We start from the raw sequence: 24,994 nt of genomic DNA, 5'->3' as shown, positions 1-24,994 counted from the left end.
AATCAACGAAACACCCAAAACTTGTCGTGCACGCTCTTTGTGCAATACCCGCTTTTAAAAAGACGACTTTTTTTTAAAGTGATCTTGCAGGACCCAAAACGTGATGCCGCGTTAATCTGACAAGTGCCTAGTCTTCCACTCAGCATGTAAAAACGGCTAAAATGAAACAGACAATCAATTTGTTACAAAGCCTTTAGGAATTTGGAAGTCAATTCCGAACAGTACATAGTGCCACCCGGTTTGGTTTACGCTAATGAACCGATTAACAGCTTGTTGCAGGGTTCAGACATAAAGAGTTAGAGCGCGGAGGTCAGATGGTGGGGACTGGGGAGAGAGTAACCGATTACGCAGGGAGCACGTTTTACTGTGGGGAGGGGATTCCCCAATCATCTATATCCATGCGTAATAATTAATGCAATCAAGGCCTCGATATGGTTATAGCTCGTCGGTACTTAAGTGTCACGGTGTTTGTTGTCAAAAAAACCTGGTGCACTTACTTATTGCCTGTGTTTTTTTTTGTAAGTTATAAACAAGTGCTGATTCACATTCGATTCGATTCATTTCTCATGGTAATTTTCATGTCATTGTTACTTAGATTTGTTTGACCCGTAAAACGCCACTGACACGCTTTGTCTCGTCAAGGAAAGTGGAGGATTCAGGATTCAGTATAGTTTGCATTCTTATGATGACCACGACCAAGGTATGTGGAATTGACTCTTAGGAGCAGGGCAGTGTAATTAAGTTTGTAAAGCAAGTTTAGCTGGAGCTTTGATGCAGCTTGAGAGGCGGGGGGAACACGGAGAGATTTTCAATGAGGTTGGACTAATATTTCCTATGCACTTGGTGGAGGGCAATCACGCAGGATCAAGAAAATATCTTTCACAAAGGTGCTGATATACTGATCGAGAAAAACTTGTACATGAAGAAAAAATTACCTTCTGCTGTTATTACAAAGGAGAGAATAACAGTTTCTAATTACATCGTGGTTTCACGCTCTGTTCTTTTCGCATCAGCTGAAGCCGGTTAAATGATCGAACATCGTGGAAGGATTTCATTGGCTGCTATTCTTGATACATCCGCGTGTTACTCGGCCGTTGGCAAAACAAAAAGGATAATTCGATCACATTTTCAGCATTCTGCAGCCTCAATTTACCCTTAGTAACTGAGAACAAAAATGAGACAAAGCGAATTTTTTGTTTTTCTTTGCCAATTTAAGTCTTTCTTTTCCCTGATTTTCGAGTTGAACGATCCGCTCTCGAGATTACGTCACTGAACACGTCTCATCGACCGGAAGGTCACTAGTATTAGCATTTTGATACAACTGATGTAAACAAACCCAGTGACAAAAGCAAATTAGAAATATGGTAAAGAAGCAGTCTGCCCGTATCTACGGCTACGGGTACGGGCTGTAATTATGCCGCCGTTTTTTTTCCACTGTTATTTGCTGAACTGAACTTGTAAAATAGTCCATTTCTCTGTGAATTACATTTACCTTGTCGATTATTTCGGGGATTTATTTTTCGCGATTTCCGATAGGAAAAAAGGGCCGCATTAAATTTTCGCGATTCAAGTGTTCCTCGCCCTGAGATACCTCTGCTAGTAATAGGGAAAAGTGTTCTCAACTTCATTTTATTTTTTAAAATAATGAACTTTTTAAAATTTTCTGGATAAACCAGAACGAGCATATGAAGACGAAAGCTACTTTTTCTACTCCGTTTTGTGAGGGATCGAGGATTGCGATGCCAGGATTTTTTCAGTGAAATGTCACTGGTCTGAAATATACATCTATATTCCGCAAAAAAGCAACAAGTCGTTTTTACCTATCAAAGCTATCTTCAAATCCACGCAGCAGTTGACAGTGCGAAATTACTGAAATAACTTACTTGTATCAAAATTTCTGTTCACTTGCAGATAGCTATGGGAAGAACCAGTCAAGAGAGATAAATGACGAACCAAGTTCCGCAATGGCAACTATTGATCATTCTGTTAGGCGTATTATTATTGTGTCTTGTAAGTTCAATCTATTAGTGATGATGTTTCGCTAAGGTCAGCTTTAGTATTATAATAATCTTTGAATTTTTCGTCTCTGGACCTTCAATATATATGTGTTGCAGTTCAATTTTATCACTTGGTATAAATTTTATTCTCCTTTGTTTTGGGATTGGTAATGTATGATAATAAGCTTGAAATAATAAGGAAAATAAAATTTAGACCAAGGACCAAATTGAACCACAACATAATTAGGTATTTTTATTTTGGCATCGGGGACAGCTATGAATTTGGATAAATCGAAATTGACATCGATTGATCAATTACGCGATTATTGTTCGTTCTGAAGTTCCAAACTCGACGCCTCCCAAATCGCGTACAAGAGCAAGTAAATTATGACATGACAATTATCGCGTTAAATGTAATTATGTGTAGGGGGCCCAGTGAAATTTATTAGAAAGCAACCCTCGACCAGACTAGACTAGCCCTTTTTCTTGCCTCGCACTTCTGTCAGATCAGGTTGGCACATGCATGTTACACCAAAACAACCGGGGGAGGCGATTTAGTTTAGTCAACAGGCAACTTATCCGATTCCGGCATTCTTTTTTGTGACTCAGGTGTAGAAAAGGAACTATGCATTATTATGCAGATGATTGTTTTCATTCAAAATATTCCCAAACCACATTACAAAGCTTCCGCCCATTTTCAGGATTCAAACGTTTTTAAATATATACTTGCATCACCTTTACGTAAACTAAAGATAAGCAGAGTATTTTGGCTTGAGTCTCTAATATTCGGCTTGCTAGTGGTAGGGTAAGTAGAGGGTGGCAGGAGTTAAAGAAGAATAAAGAAGCGAAGACAAAGATGTAAAAGAAGTCTATTGGTGCCTTCTCGCTTAGCAAACGAGTTGCTCGAACAACCCCGACATATTTTGGTGGAGAACTTGGGCAACGAACCCGGATAACCTCTTCCATAGGTGGCTTAAGGTAACCGTCATCACTTTTTTAGTTTAATGATTGATGATCTCTAGTTTCTTTTTCCAGGGCCAGCTCTACGGCTTCACTTCTGTGCAGAAGGAAATACCGAGACAGGAACTGGGGATGGAAAAACTAATGGAGAACGATTATATTTGTGGGAATGACAACGAGCAAGGTTTATCCAGGTACCGTCTGGCTACTTTACTTCGAAATGATTCTGAAAAGGAAACTTTGACAATAAGGAAAAAGAGGATTTCCAAAAAACTGAAAAAAAGAAAAAAAGTACCTGAACAGGACAAACCTTCAGCCAATGAAAGTGGAACAAGAAACGCTGTGAAAAACATGATCGAAATACCGAGTAAAGAATTAATTGTATTGGATCCTCATGCTGATACGCAAGTGTATTTGTTTGATAGCAAAGAACACACCGATCCTAATATATCAGGCCTTAAAAAGGCAAATTCCATTCCAGACGCTAAAAGAAAGACTGCCACTTACGTTCATCATCGCAACTCTGCTATCAAAAGGAGAACAAAGGCCTCTTTCAAAGTGCCACCTCGTGATGCATCGTCACCGGAATCAAGACCTGACCCAACAGAAGAAAATGACGTAATCTATCACTGGACAAAAGAGCAGTTGCTTCCTCTTGTTTATGTAACTTTTGCAATGGGAATTATATTTGGGTGTACCCTAAGGCCTCATCTTTTATCTCTCGTGTACTCCATTGGTAATTATTTCATCCTGCAAAGAAGAAAAAAACTCAGGTGCCACAGAGTGAGCATAAAATTTGAGGTCAACTCGAGTAAGTAGCAGCTCAGTTGGGAGGTAATCAAGTAACAACTGGTTATTATATGAGAAGTGCTTCAAGGGAAGTTTAAAATAATTATATTATTACACAAACAGAAATTCTGATAAACAATGATTTGGTCAAACAGAAAAAAGTTGATAAGAGCGTAAAAAGTCGACGTTTCGGCGTCATCTTAACGCCATTATCAGGACTAACTGTAAATAACATTATGCGAAGAATGTAGCTTCGAGCCTCGCATAATTAGCATAATGACGAAAAGAAATTGTTATTGCTATTTTATCGCTAATTTTATTTATTAATTTCTGTTACGGCACACCTGTAAAGTAGCTGGTGCAGGTTTTTCGACTTTAAAAACGGTGCTGGGTGTTGTACCATGCACCCACGGTCAAGTGAATAATGACTTCCGATTGGATAAAATCACCCGGGAGTTACGTCACTTGCTGCAACACAGGTACCGTAAACCATATAGTTAGGTCCCATTTACTCGTATTCGGATAGTTTTTAATCCGCAACTTTTTCTTTCCTGATACGGTTTCTGTCAACACGTATTCGGCGAATCCAGCGTACGAATCCGCAATTTTTTGAATCCGCTCTCCAGAGTGGAAATTTTTGAATACGCTATGAATCCGGAATCGTGTGGACGCCAATTAATCCGGTGACGTAAAAAGATCGAGCCCAGTTCTTTACCGTTAATACTGTATTCAAGATGGCAACTTCGTTCCCAGTTTCTTTCAAGGCAAAGGCGAGATGCACATTTCGCGCGCAAAACGACGCATGCTCTGTTGACAATATTCCCAGAGAAGTCCTGGGTACTAGAGTGAATCCGGATACGTGTCGGATACGTGTGGACGGGCAAATTCGATTTGAATCCGGATACGTGTGAACGTCGAAATTGTTTAATCCGTAAAGAAAAAGTTGCGGATTAAAAAATACCCGGATACGCGTGGACGGGGCCCTAGAGTCCGTTTCAACGTTATATAAAGTATTTAATTGTATCGTACTGTATTTTTATCATTAAATACTAATGAGCCATTTTGACTCGTCCTGATATCGACGCTTAACTTTTCAATCTTTCAGATCTCAACCTGGCTGATCTACCTTTTCATTTTGAAGAATTCTTAATAAAGAAATTGGATGTACGCTGCCCGGGTCAACGGTTCTATGGCTGGCAAAAAGTAGGCGAAGCGTTTCACATAGACAAAGACGATCTTCGTTACTTAAAGATCGAATACAAAAGGGACAATGGAAGCCCCACCAGTAAGCTGTTCGAAATGCTTGGAAAAACGCAGAATAGAAATGTATCAGACCTCGTGGAAGTTTTATGGAGTCCTGACATAGCACGTCCTGACATTGTCTCTGAGATCAAACTTACTTAACCGATTTCCTGCGGTGATCCCTGAAGAAGCATGCAGTTCAGGCAAGCTGACACAATAGATTCATCTCTGCGGTTAATTGCTTCGAAACGTAGAAAAAGGGATAAAAAAACTATACCGGTTGCAATTGCTGGTCGTTTTCACTGTCAGTCCATCATGAAGAATAAAAATATAACTCCACGCATTAACCAAATATTGAAGTCAAGAATCTGAGAGATTGAGCCGATTTAAAAACTTACTGTGCGAATTTACATTTGTTGACGTTTTAGAACGAAATCAAAGAGTTCGCTCAAAGGTTTCAATAAACTCGTGTAAATGACGACTGTACGTAAAAAGCATGTAAATACAGTGACTCAGAGGCTTGTCCGCTCCGTTTACATGTATACTAATTTCAGCAATGTGTAGTTCCAGAAAATATCCATACCTCTCCCCCTCCAAAGAAGGGCAACGAAAATTCCGAGGGGCGGGGGGTCCAAAATGACGCAACTTCCCAGGGGTTGGGAGTGGCTTCTCGAGCAACCTCGTTGACAGGTAGGACAGAGAACCTGGGAAAGAGGTTGCTTCTCGAGGTCTTTTTCCGGGGGCTCCGATTAAGACTGGTGGGTTATCAAAAACTGACAGCCGCTCTGTTTAGCAAGCAATCAGTTATTTTACCGTAAACGGTCTTTTAAAACAGGAATTATTGTAAGTTGTTATCGATGAAATTTTATTAACGGTCGGCTGAATTTCTTTTCTTTTCTTTCACGGCTTACGCGATAGATAGTTGCCATCGAATCATAAATAAATGTAAACGTCTGGTTATATAGCGGTAACGGTATTGTGGTGTTCACCGTAATGTGCTTGCGTTCTAAGCCTTCTTCTGACATATGCATGTTTTTAACTGAAACGAAGCAATTGAAGTCCACTCGATGTTTAGTTACAGATGGCATCATCTGTGTCGTGTAAGGTATCAACCTCCATGTTTCTCAGTGACTTGCCGTTAATTATTAACCAAGAAAGACCTTTACAAGGCAAAATTGAGGTTATTAGACACTGTGTTAACATGAATAAAATGATTTTTTCTAGCTCTTTATCGCAGAAACAATTATCTTTCGCACAATAGTATAGCACAACAGCATTTTTGACGTAACTATTCTTTCCAGGGGGTGGGTCTAAAGCAAAAGTTCCCTCCGTGGGGGGAGGGAGTATAGATATTTTCTGGAACTACGCATTTTAAGTTTCTAACATAACAGACTAATCCAGAAGCGGTCTGATTTACAACTTCCTATGTACATAGTTTCATGCTTTTAGAGACGGGACTTTTTATATCAATTGTGAATAAAATAACCTTATCAATAATTAAGTTGTTTTCCCGTCGTTCTCCTGCCTGTTGAAGCCTTTTCTTTTGTTTGAAATTGGACGCAATGTTTTTTCACGGTGAACGTTGCGTCCGCTTCGGGCTTAATTTACATTGGAGGCTTTTCTAATACAAAAATTGGGTAAAACCCAACAGATCTTCTACCGGGTTTCGTGCGGCTGATTAGTAGTCATTTTAGAGGAATGCTTTTAACGTTTAAGAAATCTGTTGCTTGCTGTCGGTGCTCTGATGACATTTAGATTAAAGAAGGCAACAGCAACAGCAAAAATAATTACGATAAATCTGTGTAGGTAAAGTAGTTTCTTTGTTTCATTGCTTTAAAGGCTTAAAAATGTTCCATATCTCTACTTGGTAAGTCTGATTTTCAATAAATCCAATACGGCGGCCATCTTTGCTCTTTTCTAGAGATCCAACGTTTACAACTAGCTCGATCTTCGTCCACGGTTTTTGCAGTTAATTTAATCCTGCACGATTAAACGGTAGGGAAAAAAAGAAGAAAATTTCATCTAGCCACTTTTATTTCACCCATTATCCCATGCAATTTTCTGGATCATATATCTTATCAAACAAAGGGCCAATGGCATAAAACATTATCGTGAGATGTAACAGGCTACATCTAGCGTAAAGCTATTAAGCGTTCTGGGCATGACGTCACAAGAAAGCAGTAACGTCCGAAAAAAAGCCAGTTTATACAAATGGCTCCAGTTTTCAAAGTTTTGTTTGGAAACTTTTTTTATTAGTAGTATATTTTGCCTTTCACTCTTCAACGATCTCAATCAATATTGTTTTGTATAGATTACATGATAGCTGAGATTTAGGCAAATCGAGGGGCAAACGCGACATCACAGTCAGGCGCGCAGATCGAGTGATCAGAACGTTAGCGGATTAATACCGATAGGGAAGTTTAACGCGTGTACGTACGTTTTAGTGAGAAATATAAGGTTGGATTCATTTGCAGCATATATAGAGGATATTACACGGTGTCGCGAAGATATGAATTTTATTTTCGAGTGGCAAAACAATATTTTACGAACGAGCGCAGGGAGTGAGTAAAATATTGTTTTAATGCCACGAGAAAATAAAATTCATTTCTTCAAGCCGCCGTATAATGTTCTTTTTATTATATAGACAAAAAGACATCGATAAAATAATAGAGGGAAATTACCGAAATTACGTCATCGATAAACTAACGTGTGAGATTTTGGAAAATAAACCATTCGGGTCCCGGATGTAGTTTTTATGAATTTTACGAGTGGTATATTTTCCAGTAAAACACTCGTGTCTATATAATAAAAGAGTATAGCCGTGGCCTTTGCCTGTTGGATATTTTTAGTTTTTTTGAGCCTTAAAAAGTCACCCTTATTAAGTAAGTAAAGTAAGTAAATATGCGTTTAGTGACGTAGAACACCAGGACCAGGGGAATCCCCGTTTCCTTTTGACATATGATTAACGACAATGAGTGAATATTTAAAAGCACATACGACCAATGCAACACAAAATAATCCTAGTAGTTATTAAAACATGAAAAATAACAGCACGTGACCTTAAGACATGCAATTCAAGACATTTAAGAACCTACATAAGGCATTCCACCTAAAACGTAATCTTCGAATTTGGGCTTACAACGTCAAATTCACGTATACATGGAGGCACAACAAACTTCCCTCTGGCAATAAACACACAGCTAAGGACAAAGTCCGTCATCAATCTCAAACTGTTTTGTTTGATTGAATTCCGAAAGAAATGGCATAAACTTCACGTTTTGCATGTCGTTCATGTGCAATGTAAGCATAGTAGTTTTACTATATTCATAGAGCAGGGGCACCCAACGTCAATTTTAGGAAAATATCCGTTCGGAAGACGATTTGAGATCTAGAATTTTCGGAAAAATTGTTGCAAAATCAGTTCTTGCTTGCCCGCCGCTGCTAGGATTTTCGAACGTCAAAAAAATGGTATAATTGCCCTTTTTTAACGGATTTTTACCCTAAAAAGGTCACCTAGAATGTTCGGAAGCCTTTTTTCTGGCTAAAATTTTCGAAAAGGTAAGTTTTGATCCCTATAGTTTTCGCATCACTAGACTTTCAGCTAGGAAATCCGAACAGATGAAAAATTTTTAGGGGATAAAAATTTTCCCATATCTACCGTTTAAATACTAAAATACGTTTAACAATGCAATGTTTAAGTGGTTTTGAACTACATTCTCGTTGGATTATGCCCCTGATAGAGGTTGTTATAAGTCAATTTCCTCCAAAATGCAAAACCTCAAACGTGTTTCTAACCATAACTTGGTTTTTTAGTGACTTCATTAAGTACCTAGGTGACGTGAATATACGACTTAGCCTCGACTGAGTGAAATACTTGTATCTCAGCTGATCCGGAAAATGAAGATTCTTTGCTTACAAAGTTGCTTGTTATACAGTCCACATTAGCTTTTTCTGATTCCGAAGAAACCGTGCTGGACCTTCGTGTAATATCTTCATCAATCCACTTGAATGTGTTTTTGTGCGAAATCGAGGCGGAAAGTGACGAGGAAGTGCATGTATACTGTTTGAAATCCTTATCAGTCGACACAACAGTAAGAAAGAATTTGAACCCGTCAGTGTCTGTTTCGCGGTAAGTTTCTATATCTGTATCCTTTCGGGTCACAATACGATAATTTAATACTCAATGAAGTTATAATACTTGAAATATTCATTCAAAAATGCTTGCATTGGCATGATCGATATATTGCATACAATATTTCGACATTGTGAAAAATATTGTAACGCACTATCGACGCGAAAGTTTTAAATACTCCAAGTGAAACAGAGAGTTTTTACACCTGAGAGTTTCTTGAACGGCTTCAAAATCTCTAGTATAGATCAACTCATTCTTGCACTAATATTTAGATTTGGAGTTATTTTGTTCTGACAAATTGGACGTAAAGTTCAAAGTTTAGCCGTGTGTTTATCAGATATACAGACACTCATTAAACATTAATTTCTTGCGTGTTTTCACTATGAATTATTAATGAGTTTTTGAATGAAATGCAAAATTACAGAAAAACATTGTCCTAGGTCATCAAATTACGATGGATAAATTGAATGGAAGATTCTTCTGCTGACAAAACATTTTCAGTACAATGAAGATGTTAAAAAAAATGGTTAAGTTGTGATGCTGCTCAATTTAACACACATGTTGCAATGTCGAACGCATGATCAAGAGGGTGTGAATGGGGTTAACCGACTAGCGACAAAAGGCGAAAAATATTACTGACTACCGACAAAACGAGTAAAAAATTACCGACTACCGACGGGAAAAAAATTAACCGACTACCGACATGGGCTGACATTACCAATATTTGTTTTCAGAAAAAAGAGCATTTTGCATTTTTTTCTAGCCGTTAGGAAGTAACCTCTTTAAATTTATGACTCATCAGATGGTCTAACAGAAAGAACTTCCTCTTTTGTTGATACGGGTACATTACTACAACTAACTGATCATCATCACAGAAGACACACCTTAAAGATGCTACCGACTTAATAAATTTTATTGAAAAGACAAAGGTGAAAAAACTGAACGTTTCTTGTTTCGGTCGAAAAGTTCTTTCAGTTCTTTCCAGTTTAATGGAAAAACCACGGTACCGCGATGAGCACAAACAGCAGTTTCCTTTCCAACATTTTCATGGCCGCATATATTGAAACACAAAGTTTAAGCAAAACCGTCTTTAAACCAACTGTTTGAAAACGCTACATAGATGATATTTTTTCCCTATGGGACATAAGTAAACCAGACATCGTAGATTTCTTCAAATTCACGGAACAAGTAAACTTACTTCACCCTACTGCTCTACTGGCTATGAAATTTACGACCGAAATATCTGACACTGAGACAATCCTTTAAGACCCGGTTGGATACCAAGACACAACATTCAACGAAAAATGAGAAAAAGCTATCATTGACGTAAAGACGCATCCAGACCCTGAGATAAGAGGCCCAGGCCCCTCCCCTGGATCCGCCACTGCCCCTCCCCAGAGTTTTTGACATGTTGCAGTATTTCGAAGCGATTTTGCCTTCACTGAAAAGCCTTTGATCTTCTTAACAAGATGAGGTATATTTTATGAATGGTGGCGCTGCTGGAGACCTGTGACGTCACCAACAATGGTCGCCATCTTTTTTTTTTGTAATTGCTTGACATGAATAATAACACATAAATAAGCACTTTGCATGATTTTAACCACAACATTTACTTTTGTTATTGAAAAAAGTTGGAAAAAAACATACGTTTTCTCTCAAAATGGCTTGACCACCTGCTACTTATTACATCATGCCAACATACTTCGTAACCATAGAAACTGATCATCACTGCTGAACTTGTCTCAAAATGCGTGCGAGGGATAAACGACCATCTACTGAAAACGTTAAGTGTTGATGTTTTATCCTCTTGGAAATATCCCAGAAAAACGTTAGGGGGGTGGCATCCACCCCCCCCCACCCCTTGTACGTCCGAGGGTTAAAGTGTTATTTCTTTGAGAAAGGAAAATATGGCAAAGGACATGCTTGTTAGAGCCAAAACATTAAAGGTTTAAGGTATAGATGTGCAGCCTGTAACCCCTTGCAGTTTTTCCCTAAGAACAATTTATATTTATATAATAATTTATATTAAATTAATTACTACTTTTTACTGTGCCCTGTAGTCGACAGTGGAACCAAGTTCGCATTTACAACAAAAGGTTTGGTGATTCTATCAGTACTCATGATATTCATTTGGCAAACAATGGTGAAATAAACGATCATGTTGCATAAACAAACAAGAGTTAATGAAGTTTAAGTGCAATCAAATGATGCATTCTTACAAGTTTTACTCCTTCCTTAGGGATCAAAGTCTTGAAACTGGGTGAAATACATAAAAAATATTAATAATTAACAAGCGCTTTTACTTACGAACTGAGATTTTCCAACAACCGACAAAAATCAAAAAGTTTAACCCACTACCGACAAAGATCGAAAACTTTAACTGACTACCGACAAAGTAACTGAATTTTAACCGACAACCGACAAGTGGACCCCCCCCCATTCAGACCCTCGATCAAGAACTACTTCGAGCATCGAGCACGATGACCCTCCATGATCGAACTGAACAATATAATACTCTGGAAACTCACTTTACCTTTTTCATTAAGAACGAGCCCGTGGACAAGCGAACTAAGTAGAAACAAAAAAAAAGGGGGGGTAAGACTAATCTGCGGAACTGGAGACCGCCTAACCGGCGGAACCCAAAGAAATGACTGTTTTTATTACAACTGCCTTTAGTTAAAGTGATGAAATAATTAGTTACAATCAATTATAACATTGATAGACTGTTCAAAGTCCCCTTTTTTGTAAGATCGTCGAGATCGAGCGCTCACTTTAATTTCACTGGCAGCCATTTTGTAAGTGGATTCAAATGTACCACCGAGAGAGCGGGCCTCAGGGTTCCCAAACCTTCCCCCGCCGTTTAAGTATAGTTCAAGCCGGACCCGGTCAAGATGGCCGCCTATAGCGCTCGTTCTCGATGATCCTGCGGAAAAATAGAGGACTTTGGAAAGTCTATAACACCATAACATTTTACCGAGAGCTCTGGCTCTGAACGGGAAGTCCACTTAAAGAATTTCCGGCTTGTTAGTACGTACCAAGGTAACGAGAGGTATGGATTTAAACAAAGTAGCACAAACTTGGGAGGAGAGAGAATGTAAATGTGCTTGTGAAAAAGAGACGATATTGAGCGAATGGCCGGGTGGTATCCGACAACTAGAGGGATACGTGTGGGTGAGTCGCTTGTGTGAGTGTGTGCGATAGTATGAACACGTTGTATCTCCTGGTTGAGGAGACCGAGATTGTACGTCTCGTTAATTGGAGGAACATATACGTCGTATTCGTAGGGCAACGCTGAATGGAAAAGCTCGTTTAGTGGGTAAGGGGTGACTGGACATGATGAACGTAAGAGGTACTGATGTTCGGCTGTAAGATTAGTATAAAGAACATCAATTTCAGTGATCGATACCATCATTGAGGGACACCTTGACGTAGTATTCGAGGACTTTCTGTTTCGGAACCAGAGCCCTCGGTCAGTGATCCTGAACCGAAATCGACAACAGTTTTCCATGGTCTGACTGTACTGTTATCGACAATAGCTCTCGACCAATCAGCGGCTGAGAAATCGCCCAGTTATTGAAAAAAACTAATTGCAACTAATTATTTTATCACGTTAGCCAAAGGGAGTTGTAATGAAACAGTCATTTCTTAAGCTTCCGTAGTTTCCGCCGGTTCCGCGGTCTGCAGTTCCACAGATTAGTCTTACCCAACGAAGGGGATCAAATTTCAGGCTCGAAAGGTAAGGAGGGAAAAACTAGTTCTCTTTTCCAGAGGCCGTCACTTTCTCAGCAGTTTTGGGGTTTCAATTTGTACTGCAGGAACAAACAAAACTGTGGTATCTTTTAAAGCTGTGAAGCCACTTACGCTACGTTGTAAGGGAAATAAGGGTACATACACTGTTTTTCTTATACGTAAAGTACGATATGTTTGCAATCATGATGTCATCTTTGTGGTTTGGTATTAACAATACCCTATTAATTTTTACTGTCTTCTGAAAACAAACATGTTGGAGGTAAGACAGAGTTTATCTACTCAAAATTAAATTAAGCAGGATATACTGACATGATGACAATACTATTCACGGTTTCACGTGTCACTTTTTCAAGTAGATTCTGTACTGCTACCATTAATTACACCAATCATCTAATTTTGGGGATTATAGTAATGATGATGATGATGATGATGATGATGATTGTTATCAGTTGTTTCCATGGCAGGATTAAAACTACGACGCAGTTTCCGCCTAGCATAGCACGAACAAAAAATGGAGGACTTGGATGTAGAACTCTTTAAGCTGTTGGTTACCGTTGGGTTTGTTTTCTTGACTTGGGTAGGTCATTTTTTAGATCATGTGTCAGCAATGAGATCTGCAGATTTAACTTCTGGACCAGTCTGTCTCAGACCACTTATATTTTCACTTTCAAACTGTGGTTTGAAAATAACTCAATATATCGTTTAAGAATGAAAGTCCTCTCTCCTTTCCAATGCTGTCTGGTTCTGTAAACAGACGAATACATAGATTGCAAAGGACTGAAATGATTAAAAGGGTAAACGGATTCAAACACCATCATCCATAATTCACGCACATACCCGATGCATTACTGTGCGTGCGCGTAAATTAAACGCTCGACAAATATCTGTGGAAAATCAGAACTGGGCCGCCGCGGGCCGTGGTTTATTTAGCAAAACCAAACGTTGTGCCAGTAGGATTTATCATAAACCCACAATACACATGAGCACAAACTTGACCAAAGCCGTTATATGTATTCTACCAAGTATGAATTAGTTTTACCCATTGCCGTACTGATTTGTCACATATACCAAAAAAGCCATGTAAATTGACCGGCCACCTCATGAATCTAAACTGATAATATAATGCCCTAGTTATAAGGAAAGGCATGTAAGCTACAGCTTACGGCTAAGAAGCCTGGTTCTAACATCAAAACATGCATCTTTTCTGTACATGCAGACGAAGGCCCTATGGGAAGATCTGCAAAACGCCAGCGCAGCGTTCTATCCAGATGGACTGGACAAGTGTCCTCCAGAAACCTACACAATTGATGACAATAAAAATAGAGTCAGATGTATTGAATGCCCCACATGTCCTGCGGGAGAGGAGCCCTCGCCACCATGTGGCTCTACAATGGTTCGCAAGGCAGTTGGCGACTGTGTACCATGCAAAGCAGGTACCTACTCAGATAAAGCCGACAGCGCAACGTGCAAAGTCTGCACAGACTGTGGCTCAAAAGAGGTCCTGAGTTCGTGTACTATAGAAACCAACGCAAGGTGCCGGGAGTGCCCCTATATGCACTATGACGATGAAACTACCAACACTTGTAAACCTTGCTCTTTATGCTGCGAGGAAAATTCTGTTGCACAAAAGAATTGTCTAACCTCAAGGATATGTCCTGGAAATTGTTCCCAGGTGACACCAATTCAAGAAAAATACCACAGTTTTAAGTTACAAAAGTTAGTTGCTAGAACAATGAGAACCCCTTGGAATAAAACGTCGGTGTTAAAACTGACCAGGCGACACAGAGTCAAACAAAAGGTAACTAAAAAAATTGAGAGCACAGTTAAAACTAACATTGAAGAACCTACGCATTCAGAGAGAAGTGAACGGGACATTCATCAAGAGAATTACGATGACACTTATACACCCAGCGAAACAAAGTATGTTAGGTCTAATTCAGCTTTAGATAGGGATATCGACGGGAAAGACCTCCAGGTTTTACAATCAATGCTAAGTCCCACAAACGTTCTTGAAGGCGGTAAAGAAAACATTGACACCCCAAGTCCAGAAATTCTCGAACCTCGAGGGGTTGTGAAGAGAGAGAAAGAGCAGCTAGTTGTGACAACGTTTAAACCTCGTGTGCCTCCCCCTGAAGCACCTAACAGTGACGTAGGGGAGTCTGTGCCACTCACGCCGGAACATCAAAGAGGGATTAAAACCTTTAACAACGATACTGCGGTGAAAAATAAACGTCGTATCCCTGCAATTGTCCCACCAAGTGTGACTCCGTCAACAGCACAAAATGCTTGGGCGATTCCTCCACCCACGCCCAATAACATACCTCCGACGTCAAAAGCAGTGATAGAGCAGTCTATAGTTCCAAGTGCTGCCTCTTTTCTGAGCAGTTTTTCGGGAACAATTGCTGGCTTAGTAGTATTTGGTTTAATAGCTCTTATTATGTACCTTGTTGGTAAAGGATGTGTTCGTCGCCAACAAAAAGGTTACAGAAAGTTGAGTAAAAAAGAAGAACCTCAAGAACCACAAATTCGAGGTATTTCTTCCATTTTCTTGATACAAACTGTCAATTGCGCCTGGGCATTAACAATTATCGTAAAATTTCTATTAACCTCTCGTTACCCAGTTATCGTTTTCATTATATGAAAGAAATTTACTATTATTTAATGATTCACATTTCAATTTTTTTCAATTGTCAGTGTTAATTCAAAGTTTTCATTCTTTTAATTTTCATCCACCTCATTAATTTTTTACTTCGCCTTCCACTTCATTCACTTCAGCGAAAACAATGTTACGCGAGGTTCGCTTTTTAAACTCGATTTAAATTTGAGAAAGGTTCGGATACATTCAAATCCACTCAGACATCCAGCGGCACGTGGTTCATTGTCATTGGAGTCCTCTTGCAAATTTTTGGAAAACGAAGGAGAATAATCGGCAGATTTAACTCTAGTATATCAGAGGAAGCCTAAGCAATTACTGACATGCTCCTTTAATTTATCAAAATAGACTATCAATCTGATGAGGAGGTCACTATACAGCCGATGGATCAAAATGCGGCTATCCAGATTGGGGATGGTGAGAATCAAAACATTATGCAATTCTAAATGCTAGTAAAGCTTTCTAGTCTCATTTTGTTATTTTACCAAATAAAAATTTTGTTACTTCCTCATTCGTTTGTCGTGGCCACTTGGCGGCTTACTTTCGACAAGATAAGTCAGGGTTTGGATAATAACAGCCAGTGAAGATAAACCAGTGAAATTAACCGTTTCATATAACTAAATATGTTAATTTCCCGCATTAGGGATTTAGCTCTACCTGGCCATGATCGAAATATGTTTGTTTGCAGACCTCAATTTATGTGAAATTCCTCCAGACCTGGAAGATATTTTGGTAAAGAGGTTGGACGTACCACACAGCAGATCTGGCAACAATGAGTATGGCTGGGTAAAAGTGGGAAACGCGGCAGGAATCTCAGGACATGACCTTAAGTTCCTCAAGACTGAGTATCTGAGGCCAAACGGAAGTCCAACAAAGCGACTTCTTGAAAAGTTAGGAAGCCAAGGGAAGACAATTTCATATCTAATAGATGTGCTCCAAGCACCTGAACTACAACTTGATAATGTGGCTGCATCAATAAGGCGTCGTGTAACAAGAGTATGAAATTCTCTGAGCTCCTCAGCCTTATTGAGGACTGGGGACCCCGCTTGAATTGAGTTATTGGGTTTAAAGACAGGGGCATTGTTTTGAGTATCGATTGCTTAGTCAATGATTATGATTAAATTTTTTTAATAGACAAATCTTATCGTTTTTTTAAGTCTCAAAACTCAATTGTTAAAACATGGCTGGTATTATATATACTAATATACGCATCGTTACCTTTGTTTGATTTGTGTTTGTAAATCATTGAAGTTGTCTATAATCTAACTATAACACGTCAGGCATAAATGGAATATTTCTTATCGAAAAGGGCTTTTATGGCGTTTTTCGAATTCGAAATAGGGCTCAAAGATGGTGAATTTTAATAATACCCCCTACAGGGGTTGAACCTTCGTTAGACATCGAAGCATGTATTACTAAATCCTACAAGGTTTGAGTTTTTTGTTCCTTTGCCTTTGCTGGGCTAATATTGATTTTATATTGATTTTCTTAACACAATGAAGTTTTGAATTTTAATAAAGGCGGCCTCTGACCTTGTCGCTAGCCATTTTACTTCATACGCTGTTTTTTTTTTCTCTTTATAAATGAGCCGAGTAAACGAGCTTACTAGGTAATGATCCCGTTATGTACATAACTGACATGTTGACGGGGCAGCTGGAGGGTGAGGGAAGGAAGGCATAAAAAGCTTTACTCTTACATAGAGATTTAAATCTTGTCTCCACTTCACAACAAATAAACACGCGGCGCAAATAGACATGAAGGGGCCAACAAACCCGAATTACGTAGTTAAAAACCAAAGATGACAACAAAGCTACTTGAATTAAATTCTACTGCATAAATGACGCATACGCAGGAGGGTCACGACACAAATAAGAACGTACATAAAAAGACAAAAAAAATTATATACTGCCTAAACAAGGAACGCTTCTCTGCCACAGATTTATCCTTCATGTTTATTAAATGGCGTTTCTATGGCAATCCGTATCTCAGTGGCAATTCAGTTTTTTAAAAATTTTGTTTACTCTCAATTACAGAGTGTTTGTGGGAGGATGTTCAAGAGATCTTAGGCCAGGATACTTGAAGAAATCTTATTATAATACGCCTTAAAGACACCACAATCTTAGTGTCGGCAATACTTGAAATGACGTTAATGAGGAATCACACAGCTCCCATCATTTCCACCCTCCAAGCACGAGCCCGAACTTTTTAATATAATAAGACACAACCCTTGAGCTCTTGAATCGATCTTAAGAAAAAGATCCTGGCGTCATCATAACTAGTACGCTCTCTTAAAACTCACAAATCCACACTATCACTGCGAAAGCAAACAAGCTTCTTGGTTTGCTTAAACGGACTTGTCCCCTGCTAACTGGCGTCTCTGCTAGGCGCTCACTTTATTTGTCTTTGGTCAAGTCACAGCTGTGTTACGCCACCCAAGTCTGGTCGCCCGCTTACGTTACTCTGAATGCTAAGGTGGAACAGGTGCAGAGACGTGCAAGCAGGTGGATTTTACGCACGCGCAGAGACGAGTCGTCGTACAAAGAGCGGCTGACTTTGCTAGACTTACTTCCACTTTCTCTACATCGTGAACTTAAGGTTTTTTTTATAAATGCCTTTACTTTAGTACCGATTTAGATGTGCGGAATTATGTATCTTTTGTTTCCCATGATCGTACAAGACTAGGTAACTCCTTTAATCTTCGCACCCCCTTTCGCAAAACATCAACTTTTCAGGCCTCGTACTTTAACCGTATCGTCAAACTATGGAACTATGTTTGTAAGCTAGCGTCCCCAACCAGTTTTTCCTCGCCTACTGCCTTTCAACTTTTTGCTCGCTAATTAATAATCAATTACCCCTGCACGTGGACACTTGTCCCTAAGTGCCCATGCCACTCGTAATTTATTTTATTTTTTGTACGAATGAGTATTCATTTTATTTTATTTTAACCTTGGTCATAATCTAGGGGCGGTGCCTCGCATGGGACGTTAGTCTCGTTGCACCTACCTTGCTTCTTGTTGCTTCTTTTCTATTTTCTTTCGTGTTGTATTATAAATTTATGTTGTATATTACAAGAGGAGTACCCGAATAAAGCTGTGGAAAAAAAAAAATATATATATATATATATTCTACGTATTTTCGAATTCCCCTACACCAAAACTGATCGCTTTCCCCTGGCCAGCGCTCACTTTGACATGGAAGGAAACTTCTAGTATATAGCTACTAGTATTGAAGAAAAGTTCGCCTTGAATGACTTCCGTGGGGATTCCCCGCTTATCAGCCTGGCCGTGTTGGGAACTGGAAACTACTGACAGATAATTCACGTGACCAAAATATTTACAATCGACCGGTTCCTCAACTTGAGTATTACTGAAACATTCACCTCGAAAAATCAAAATGGGAAGGCATTTCAAGGTAATATAGTGTTAACTGCAACCTTCGTGAGTGAGATAATTCTTAGCGAGGTGTTAAGGACCAAACAGTTCAAACAAAAACTTTGCAAAGAAGGCGTCAGTCGAAATAGTAGTCACTATATACAACATAATTTTGCGACAGACGAGAATCCAAGAATGGAAACATGATATTTTCGTACGCATAATATAGGGCTAAATAACACGGATAGATCGCATTTATTGAGTTAATGCAATGTTTGCTGATAGTGATTAGTGGATCAATGAGAGTTTTCGCTAATTGCTTTAGTATAAATATTAGTATCTCCGTAGGAAAAAATTACAGCTACTCAAATTACCATACATGCCGGAAACATATGTTATCCAGAGAGATGAGCTTTGTACCCTCGTACCTCAAATACGCTAGCCGCCGGCTACCCTCATCGAAGCACCACAAGCGTCAAAGATAGCGACGGAGAAAAGTTACCATTTCCGTATAACAAAAATAACATTACAAAATATTTTGAATAATAATCATATTGAATATGAGTTTTGTTGTCTGAAAATACTGTAGCGTCATATTGCACAATTTAGATTACTTAATGAGCATGCAATATTTCTAATTGTTTTGACATGTACCACTGCATAATTTTTCTTTATTAGAGACTAACAAGGGAATTTGCTTCCACAAAAAATGCTTAGCTTAAGTCAAGCAAAATGTTTTGCTTGAAGACTTTCAATTGATCAATATCGTGTCTCACGAGATGGTCACACAAGACAAGCCTTACTTAGGAAACCATATGTAGTAAAATTATATAACTAAAGTTGCGTAATATTTTCTTTGACTTTAATGGCTTCTCTATTATAAGTATCTGGAGACACCTTTACTATGTGCGAATGTTATGTCCCTGCACTTGTATAAAATGCTAACTTTAAATGCTTTTGACTTCTTTAGGCAAAGCCTGCTGACGTAAATCGACCATTTCATCAATTTGAGACACCAAGAATTAGCTTATCTAGATTCCTGTCAACGATTCAAACGTTTGTTATAGTGGTGGCCTTCATTGGATTTGTAAGTATTTTTGTCCTAGTTCGTATAAAATATGACAGTTTACAAGAGTTTATATAGTACCGATACACTTTTGTTGCATATCTACTTCGGCCGTAAAAATGCAACGATTAGTTTAAGGTTTTTAAGAATTTTAACCACGAGTATAATAGTATTGTAATTCTTGAATTTATATTTTATAAACCAGAGTCATCAAGCGAAGATTCCTTCCTAGGAGAAGTACTTCGGCTAAATAAAGAAAATTCTAACGCACAAATACTTCTAGTCTTTTCTACTGTAGATATTTTTAACCTTTATTAATTCCTTAAAATAAAAGCTTAAAATAAACTTTAACTAAGACATTCTGTCACATCGGTTTTTAAATTCCTCCATGAAAAGCTTTAACACAACAGATCATGATATCCTGAAAACGTTTACTCACAGAAAATACTGAAAATGCACACTTAAGGAGCAGAATCATTAAAGGACAATTGAGACTTTATTATCCCTTTAATTTATAATGGATCATTTTTAATTAGAAACATACATCAGATTTCTTGCCACCAGAGCAATTGCCAAAAACAACTAATTGGACAAATATATCTATGTGCATAGATTTTAAATTGCAACCCAAATAAGAAAACATACACACCAAAAGAAAAAAAAACAAAATTTAAATAGGCCGTATTGCGTAATGTAAAACTAGTAAAATCAACCGTTGAATTTCTTATATTTTCTATGTGTATAGCTATGGTGCCTGTGGAAACTGCCTCAAGAAAACGATGAATTTCCTGATGGTTTCATTCAATGTCCACCATCATCATATAGGCTTCTGAATAAGAGAAATATCACCGACAAGTGCAAAATTTGTCCAGAATGTCCTGTCGGACAAGAGCTTACACCACCCTGTGGGAGTGCTATATTCCCAGAAACTCCTATTTTCTGCACAGCCTGCATTTCTTCCGAAACAGTTTCGGAAGAAGTTGGCCATAGTGCATGCAAGCAATGTCAGAGTTGTAGTCCAAGAAATACCATCAAGCCCTGCACACCGGAGCGAGACACCCAATGTGGAGACTGCCCTCGGGGGTTCTACCAGGCTAACTGGTCCGTCGATTCCTGCAAGAAATGTTCCAGCTGTTGTGGGGGAAGACGATCTGCCCAGTTAGAATGCTATTATTTAAAGCAGTGTAGAATAACAAGTTGCCTCCAATACATCCAAAATAAACCAACCCCTGGTCAAAACTTGGTAAACATCATGTACACACTGACCACTTCAGCTGGTAGAAAAAGGCACATAAGAATGGCACATCAAGATATCTACTCTACACCCTCAGAGGACACAATGTCCCTTACAGAAAAATCAGGAGTACAACAAAAGGACAATGGAACACTTCTGAAAGAAGATATTTCCATCAATAAACCTGCGAAGGAAGCATCAGGTGTCAGATTCCAGACTGACAACTCAAAACCCATCATTGCAGAAACATTTCACGGTCATGGTCCTTACCAATCCAATTCGAGCTTACCTGTTACTAAACCCAGAGATGAAAATGTAGGCACTGCCTCTGAGCAAAAGAATACACAGCCAACAAAGCCACTAAATTCAAGCTATTTCACGGATATTAAGAAATTGCTGATTATTTTGATTGCCATTGGAGTCATAGTAGCTCTTGTTCTACTTTTCATCGCAGTGATTGTCACGTGTATTTGTTGGAGAACACAACCTGGACAGCTCCAAAGAAGTGGTTGTAAAATTTCATTTTGTCTCAACTGTTTCAAAAGTGAAGGATACTCACCAAAAATAAACTACTCAAAACTTCCATCAGGTAAGAATTATAATTAAAATCATTTCACTAAAAAGGAGAAATATATTTCCCTACCCATGAGAATAACTAAGAGACAAACAGGAGGGAAAGTTGAAAAGAAAATAAAAAATATGTGTTTACATGGTTTAACCTCTAACTTGCAAATTTCACCAGTCATTTCTTAGAGCAATTAAAAATCGCTCTAGTCACTCCAATATTTAAAACAACAACAAGAAACACTTTTAAAATTATAAGTCAATTTCAGAATTAGGTAAGGATACTACAATACTTATTATAAGTAACATTATCTTGACCAGTACATTCAGCCCACTAGACTAACTTGTATTTGATTTAAAAAAAAAGACTGTAACGATTTCGATGTATAACGTTTTCAAAACGAAGATATGAATCAACAGTCAGATTTTTCAAACCTTCGAATTGTAATTTGATTATTATTATTATTGAATCATACTTTACATCTCTTCTACATGTTTTCATACATCAATGAAACCTTACCTACAACCTTCTAATGATTTATATACAAGGAATAGATACCTAATCAGCTCACAAATTATAGTTTATTCTCTGTAAAATAAAGAAGGTCTAATTTACGGAAAATTCTAGATCATAACATTTAGTCAAATGCACCATTGATTGTTGTTTAACTGTTGTAGGTATCAGTTAAAATAATTTGTTGGGGGATCTTTCTTGAAATCTGAAATCTGCTGCACCTGCAAAGTTTATAGTATTGTGTTTAAAAAATGATGGGCGAAGTAAAGTCTTTAAGAGAACTATAATTAATAATCATATTTACTTTAAATTCCAAAAATTACTGATTAAAATAATTTTTAACCTAAACTGAAAGGCCAGTTTCTGGTAACATAAATAGTTTATTTCAATCATCACATTTAGTACATTGTAAACAACGACTGTAACAATTTTTCCCTGACAAAAGAAAATATCCTAGATTATTCTCTCTGAGATTGCTCTTTCTTGTTTCTGAAAGATAACACTGACAAACTTTAAGTTACAAACTCGTTTGATTCATATTATCTTTTTTAAAAAATGGAATCCTAGTAAATATCTCAAAAACTGCTTATTTAAATGTCATGGCTAAATAATTAAATGGATTAAGGAATATCAATGTTATTAATAACTTAAGTAAATTAATTAGAAAAATAATGAGAACCAAATTTATAGCACAGTTTTAGCAATCTACTGGTAGGAAAAAAGCGTTGACATTAATTCTTTGGTCCAGAACTGATATATTTGTTCAAAAGTTGTTATAGGAGTTAACCCTGTCATGCTGCTTTGAAGGAGACCAGGCAATCATGAACAGGTCACTCTTAAGTAAAACATACCGGATTAACTATGGTTTAGGGTGGAGGAGGTTTACATTAAGCAGCTAAATTTTCAATGTAAAGAACAACAGCCACGCAGCTTCTATAGAAACACAAAGTTCAAATGATTTAACGCCTGTTCATTGCTGAAATGGGTTAACAAAAAAAAGAATCTGCAGTGTTTTTTAGCTGTCCTCATACAATGTTCTTGTTTCTTTGAAATCAGTCAGTGACTTTTATCAAGTCGCTCCTGTCGGTGACGGTATGGCTGAAGTAGATTCAGATACTGCTAGCCTCGAAGGTAAGAAAAGAGTTGTTGATTTTTTTCTTTGGGGTGCATCCCTAAGCAACCATTTACATCCCAATCTGAAACGTCCACTTTAAATTGTTACTAATGAGCTTTTTTAATGAACATGTTTTTGCTCGACGTGTGTAATTCTCAAACTAGACATCATTAATATCAGTATTAACATCAATATGATAACTTAGGTAGCATGCTGTACCTATTATGTTGTGTATCTAGTTGTTTATAGTAATGGAACTTAGTTTGCAAGAGAAATTAATGTCCACGATGCATTGATATAATCTTTGTTAAATGAAAGATGCATTTTATTTCAGGGTTCGATCTGGGGGATATACCCTTGGACCTTGAGGGTAAAATTGCTCTAAAACTTGATTATCGCCGCAATGGAGAAAGATTACCCGGCTGGGAAAAAGTTGGTATAGAATTTCAAATTGACCAAGATGTTCTTAAAAATTTGGAAAACGAATTCAGGAGTCTTGGAGGAAGTCCTACTAGAGAATTGCTTAGGCTCCTTGGTACTCGAAGTAGAACTGTTGCTGAACTTGTAAATGCTTTAAGAAGCCCAAATGTAAACTATAGTGATGTTGCTTTAATTATACAGAAATACTACAGAGATCAAAGACATTAAAATTCACCTTCAGAGATATCACATGCTGGACATGCTCAACCTCGTTTCCAGGGTCTTCTTGTCTTCAAATATGGTTGCAGAATATTCGAAATCCATGTAAATGTTCTGGTCATGTTTTGTAATGGATCAATTAGTGGTTGCCATAATAGTATAATTATCAGTGCTAAATTTCCGATCCAGATTGTTCCAATTAAACGATGACCATGTTCTAGTTTTTACTGGTCATGTTTTGTTATGGATCAATTAGTTTTTGCCATAATGAGTATAATTATCAGTGCTGAATTTCTGATCCAGATTCTTCCAATTAAATGATGATCAGGTTCTAGCCTCAAGTGGCCATGTTTTGTAATGGATCAGATGGTGGTTATTTTTTGTACTTTTTTTTGCTTCTGGTTCCCTCAAGCAGGACCTCTACTTTAAGTAGAAGTGGTGTGAAAACTGAGTTAGATGAAACCACACGTTCAGCGCTCTCACCAAAAGAAGTGGGAATGTTGTTTATCTACTGGGCTTCAAAAGTATTAAGTTTAAGAGATTGGATTTGGCTGTTGTTTTTATTTTTGTATTGTATCAGCAAAGCTGTACATATATTTGTTTAACAGTCTTGGCTATCTTAACAAGGCCCCAATGAATTTCGGCTCTAGACATAATATCTGGGCCACCCAGTATAAATAAAGATTGTCTATTCTTGTACTTTGTTGTAATTTCATTGCATCTAAACTATAGGCTATTTTTCTCTGTTGTTCTACTGTACGTGGATAGTATCACCATCGCCGTTTACCGTAAATGTGATTCCAAATCTCTCTAATGATGTCATTTCTAAACTTCAAAATGTTTGCGATGAACACGTACTTAAGTTCGAAGATTACAAATCTCCCTATAAAGGAAGAACGAGTGTGGACAAAAGAAGCAACCAACAAATGAGAACACAAAAGCGTGAATGATTGAAGAAAATGAAACAAC

General features: G+C 38.0%; 3 protein-coding genes across 3 annotated transcripts; all 3 read left to right on the top strand.

The window, feature by feature from the left end:
* Positions 1 to 569: 569 nt before the first annotated feature.
* Positions 570 to 5,294, top strand: LOC140936438 (uncharacterized). The gene is made up of 4 exons (XM_073385912.1): positions 570 to 700; positions 1,912 to 2,010; positions 3,033 to 3,768; positions 4,852 to 5,294. Exons 2-4 carry the CDS (start codon positions 1,945 to 1,947, stop codon positions 5,148 to 5,150), a joined length of 1,101 nt encoding a protein of 366 aa, XP_073242013.1. The 5' UTR covers positions 570 to 700; positions 1,912 to 1,944; the 3' UTR covers positions 5,151 to 5,294.
* A 3,282-nt stretch (positions 5,295 to 8,576) lies between these two features.
* Positions 8,577 to 16,958, top strand: LOC140936806 (uncharacterized). Its single transcript, XM_073386306.1, has 5 exons — positions 8,577 to 9,117; positions 13,335 to 13,447; positions 14,087 to 15,482; positions 15,872 to 15,940; positions 16,212 to 16,958. Exons 2-5 carry the CDS (start codon positions 13,382 to 13,384, stop codon positions 16,523 to 16,525), a joined length of 1,845 nt encoding a protein of 614 aa, XP_073242407.1. The 5' UTR covers positions 8,577 to 9,117; positions 13,335 to 13,381; the 3' UTR covers positions 16,526 to 16,958.
* Positions 16,959 to 18,916: 1,958 nt separating this feature from the next.
* Positions 18,917 to 24,395, top strand: LOC140936805 (uncharacterized). The gene is made up of 5 exons (XM_073386305.1): positions 18,917 to 18,934; positions 19,865 to 19,981; positions 20,706 to 21,783; positions 23,329 to 23,403; positions 23,721 to 24,395. The coding sequence occupies exons 1-5, from the start codon at positions 18,917 to 18,919 to the stop codon at positions 24,032 to 24,034; spliced, it is 1,602 nt and encodes a 533-aa protein (XP_073242406.1). The 3' UTR covers positions 24,035 to 24,395.
* Positions 24,396 to 24,994: the final 599 nt, after the last annotated feature.

This window comes from Porites lutea, chromosome 5, assembly GCF_958299795.1.
Source record: "Porites lutea chromosome 5, jaPorLute2.1, whole genome shotgun sequence".
Lineage (NCBI taxonomy): Eukaryota > Metazoa > Cnidaria > Anthozoa > Scleractinia > Poritidae > Porites > Porites lutea.
Note: the sequence above shows the minus strand (reverse complement) of the source record. Positions and strands in the feature narration are given on the sequence as shown.

Coding starts and splice junctions, on each gene's coding strand:
- LOC140936806 (XM_073386306.1), top strand. CDS start 13,382: ATGGAGGACTTGGATGTAGAACTCTTTAAGCTGTTGGTTACCGTTGGG. Junction 13,448..14,086: donor GGTTTGTTTTCTTGACTTGG/GTAGGTCATTTT, acceptor CTGTACATGCAG/ACGAAGGCCCTATGGGAAGA. Junction 15,941..16,211: donor GGCTATCCAGATTGGGGATG/GTGAGAATCAAA, acceptor GTTTGTTTGCAG/ACCTCAATTTATGTGAAATT.
- LOC140936438 (XM_073385912.1), top strand. CDS start 1,945: ATGACGAACCAAGTTCCGCAATGGCAACTATTGATCATTCTGTTAGGC. Junction 2,011..3,032: donor GCGTATTATTATTGTGTCTT/GTAAGTTCAATC, acceptor TTCTTTTTCCAG/GGCCAGCTCTACGGCTTCAC. Junction 3,769..4,851: donor AAAATTTGAGGTCAACTCGA/GTAAGTAGCAGC, acceptor TCAATCTTTCAG/ATCTCAACCTGGCTGATCTA.
- LOC140936805 (XM_073386305.1), top strand. Junction 19,982..20,705: donor TGGTGGCCTTCATTGGATTT/GTAAGTATTTTT, acceptor CTATGTGTATAG/CTATGGTGCCTGTGGAAACT. Junction 21,784..23,328: donor CTACTCAAAACTTCCATCAG/GTAAGAATTATA, acceptor CTTTGAAATCAG/TCAGTGACTTTTATCAAGTC.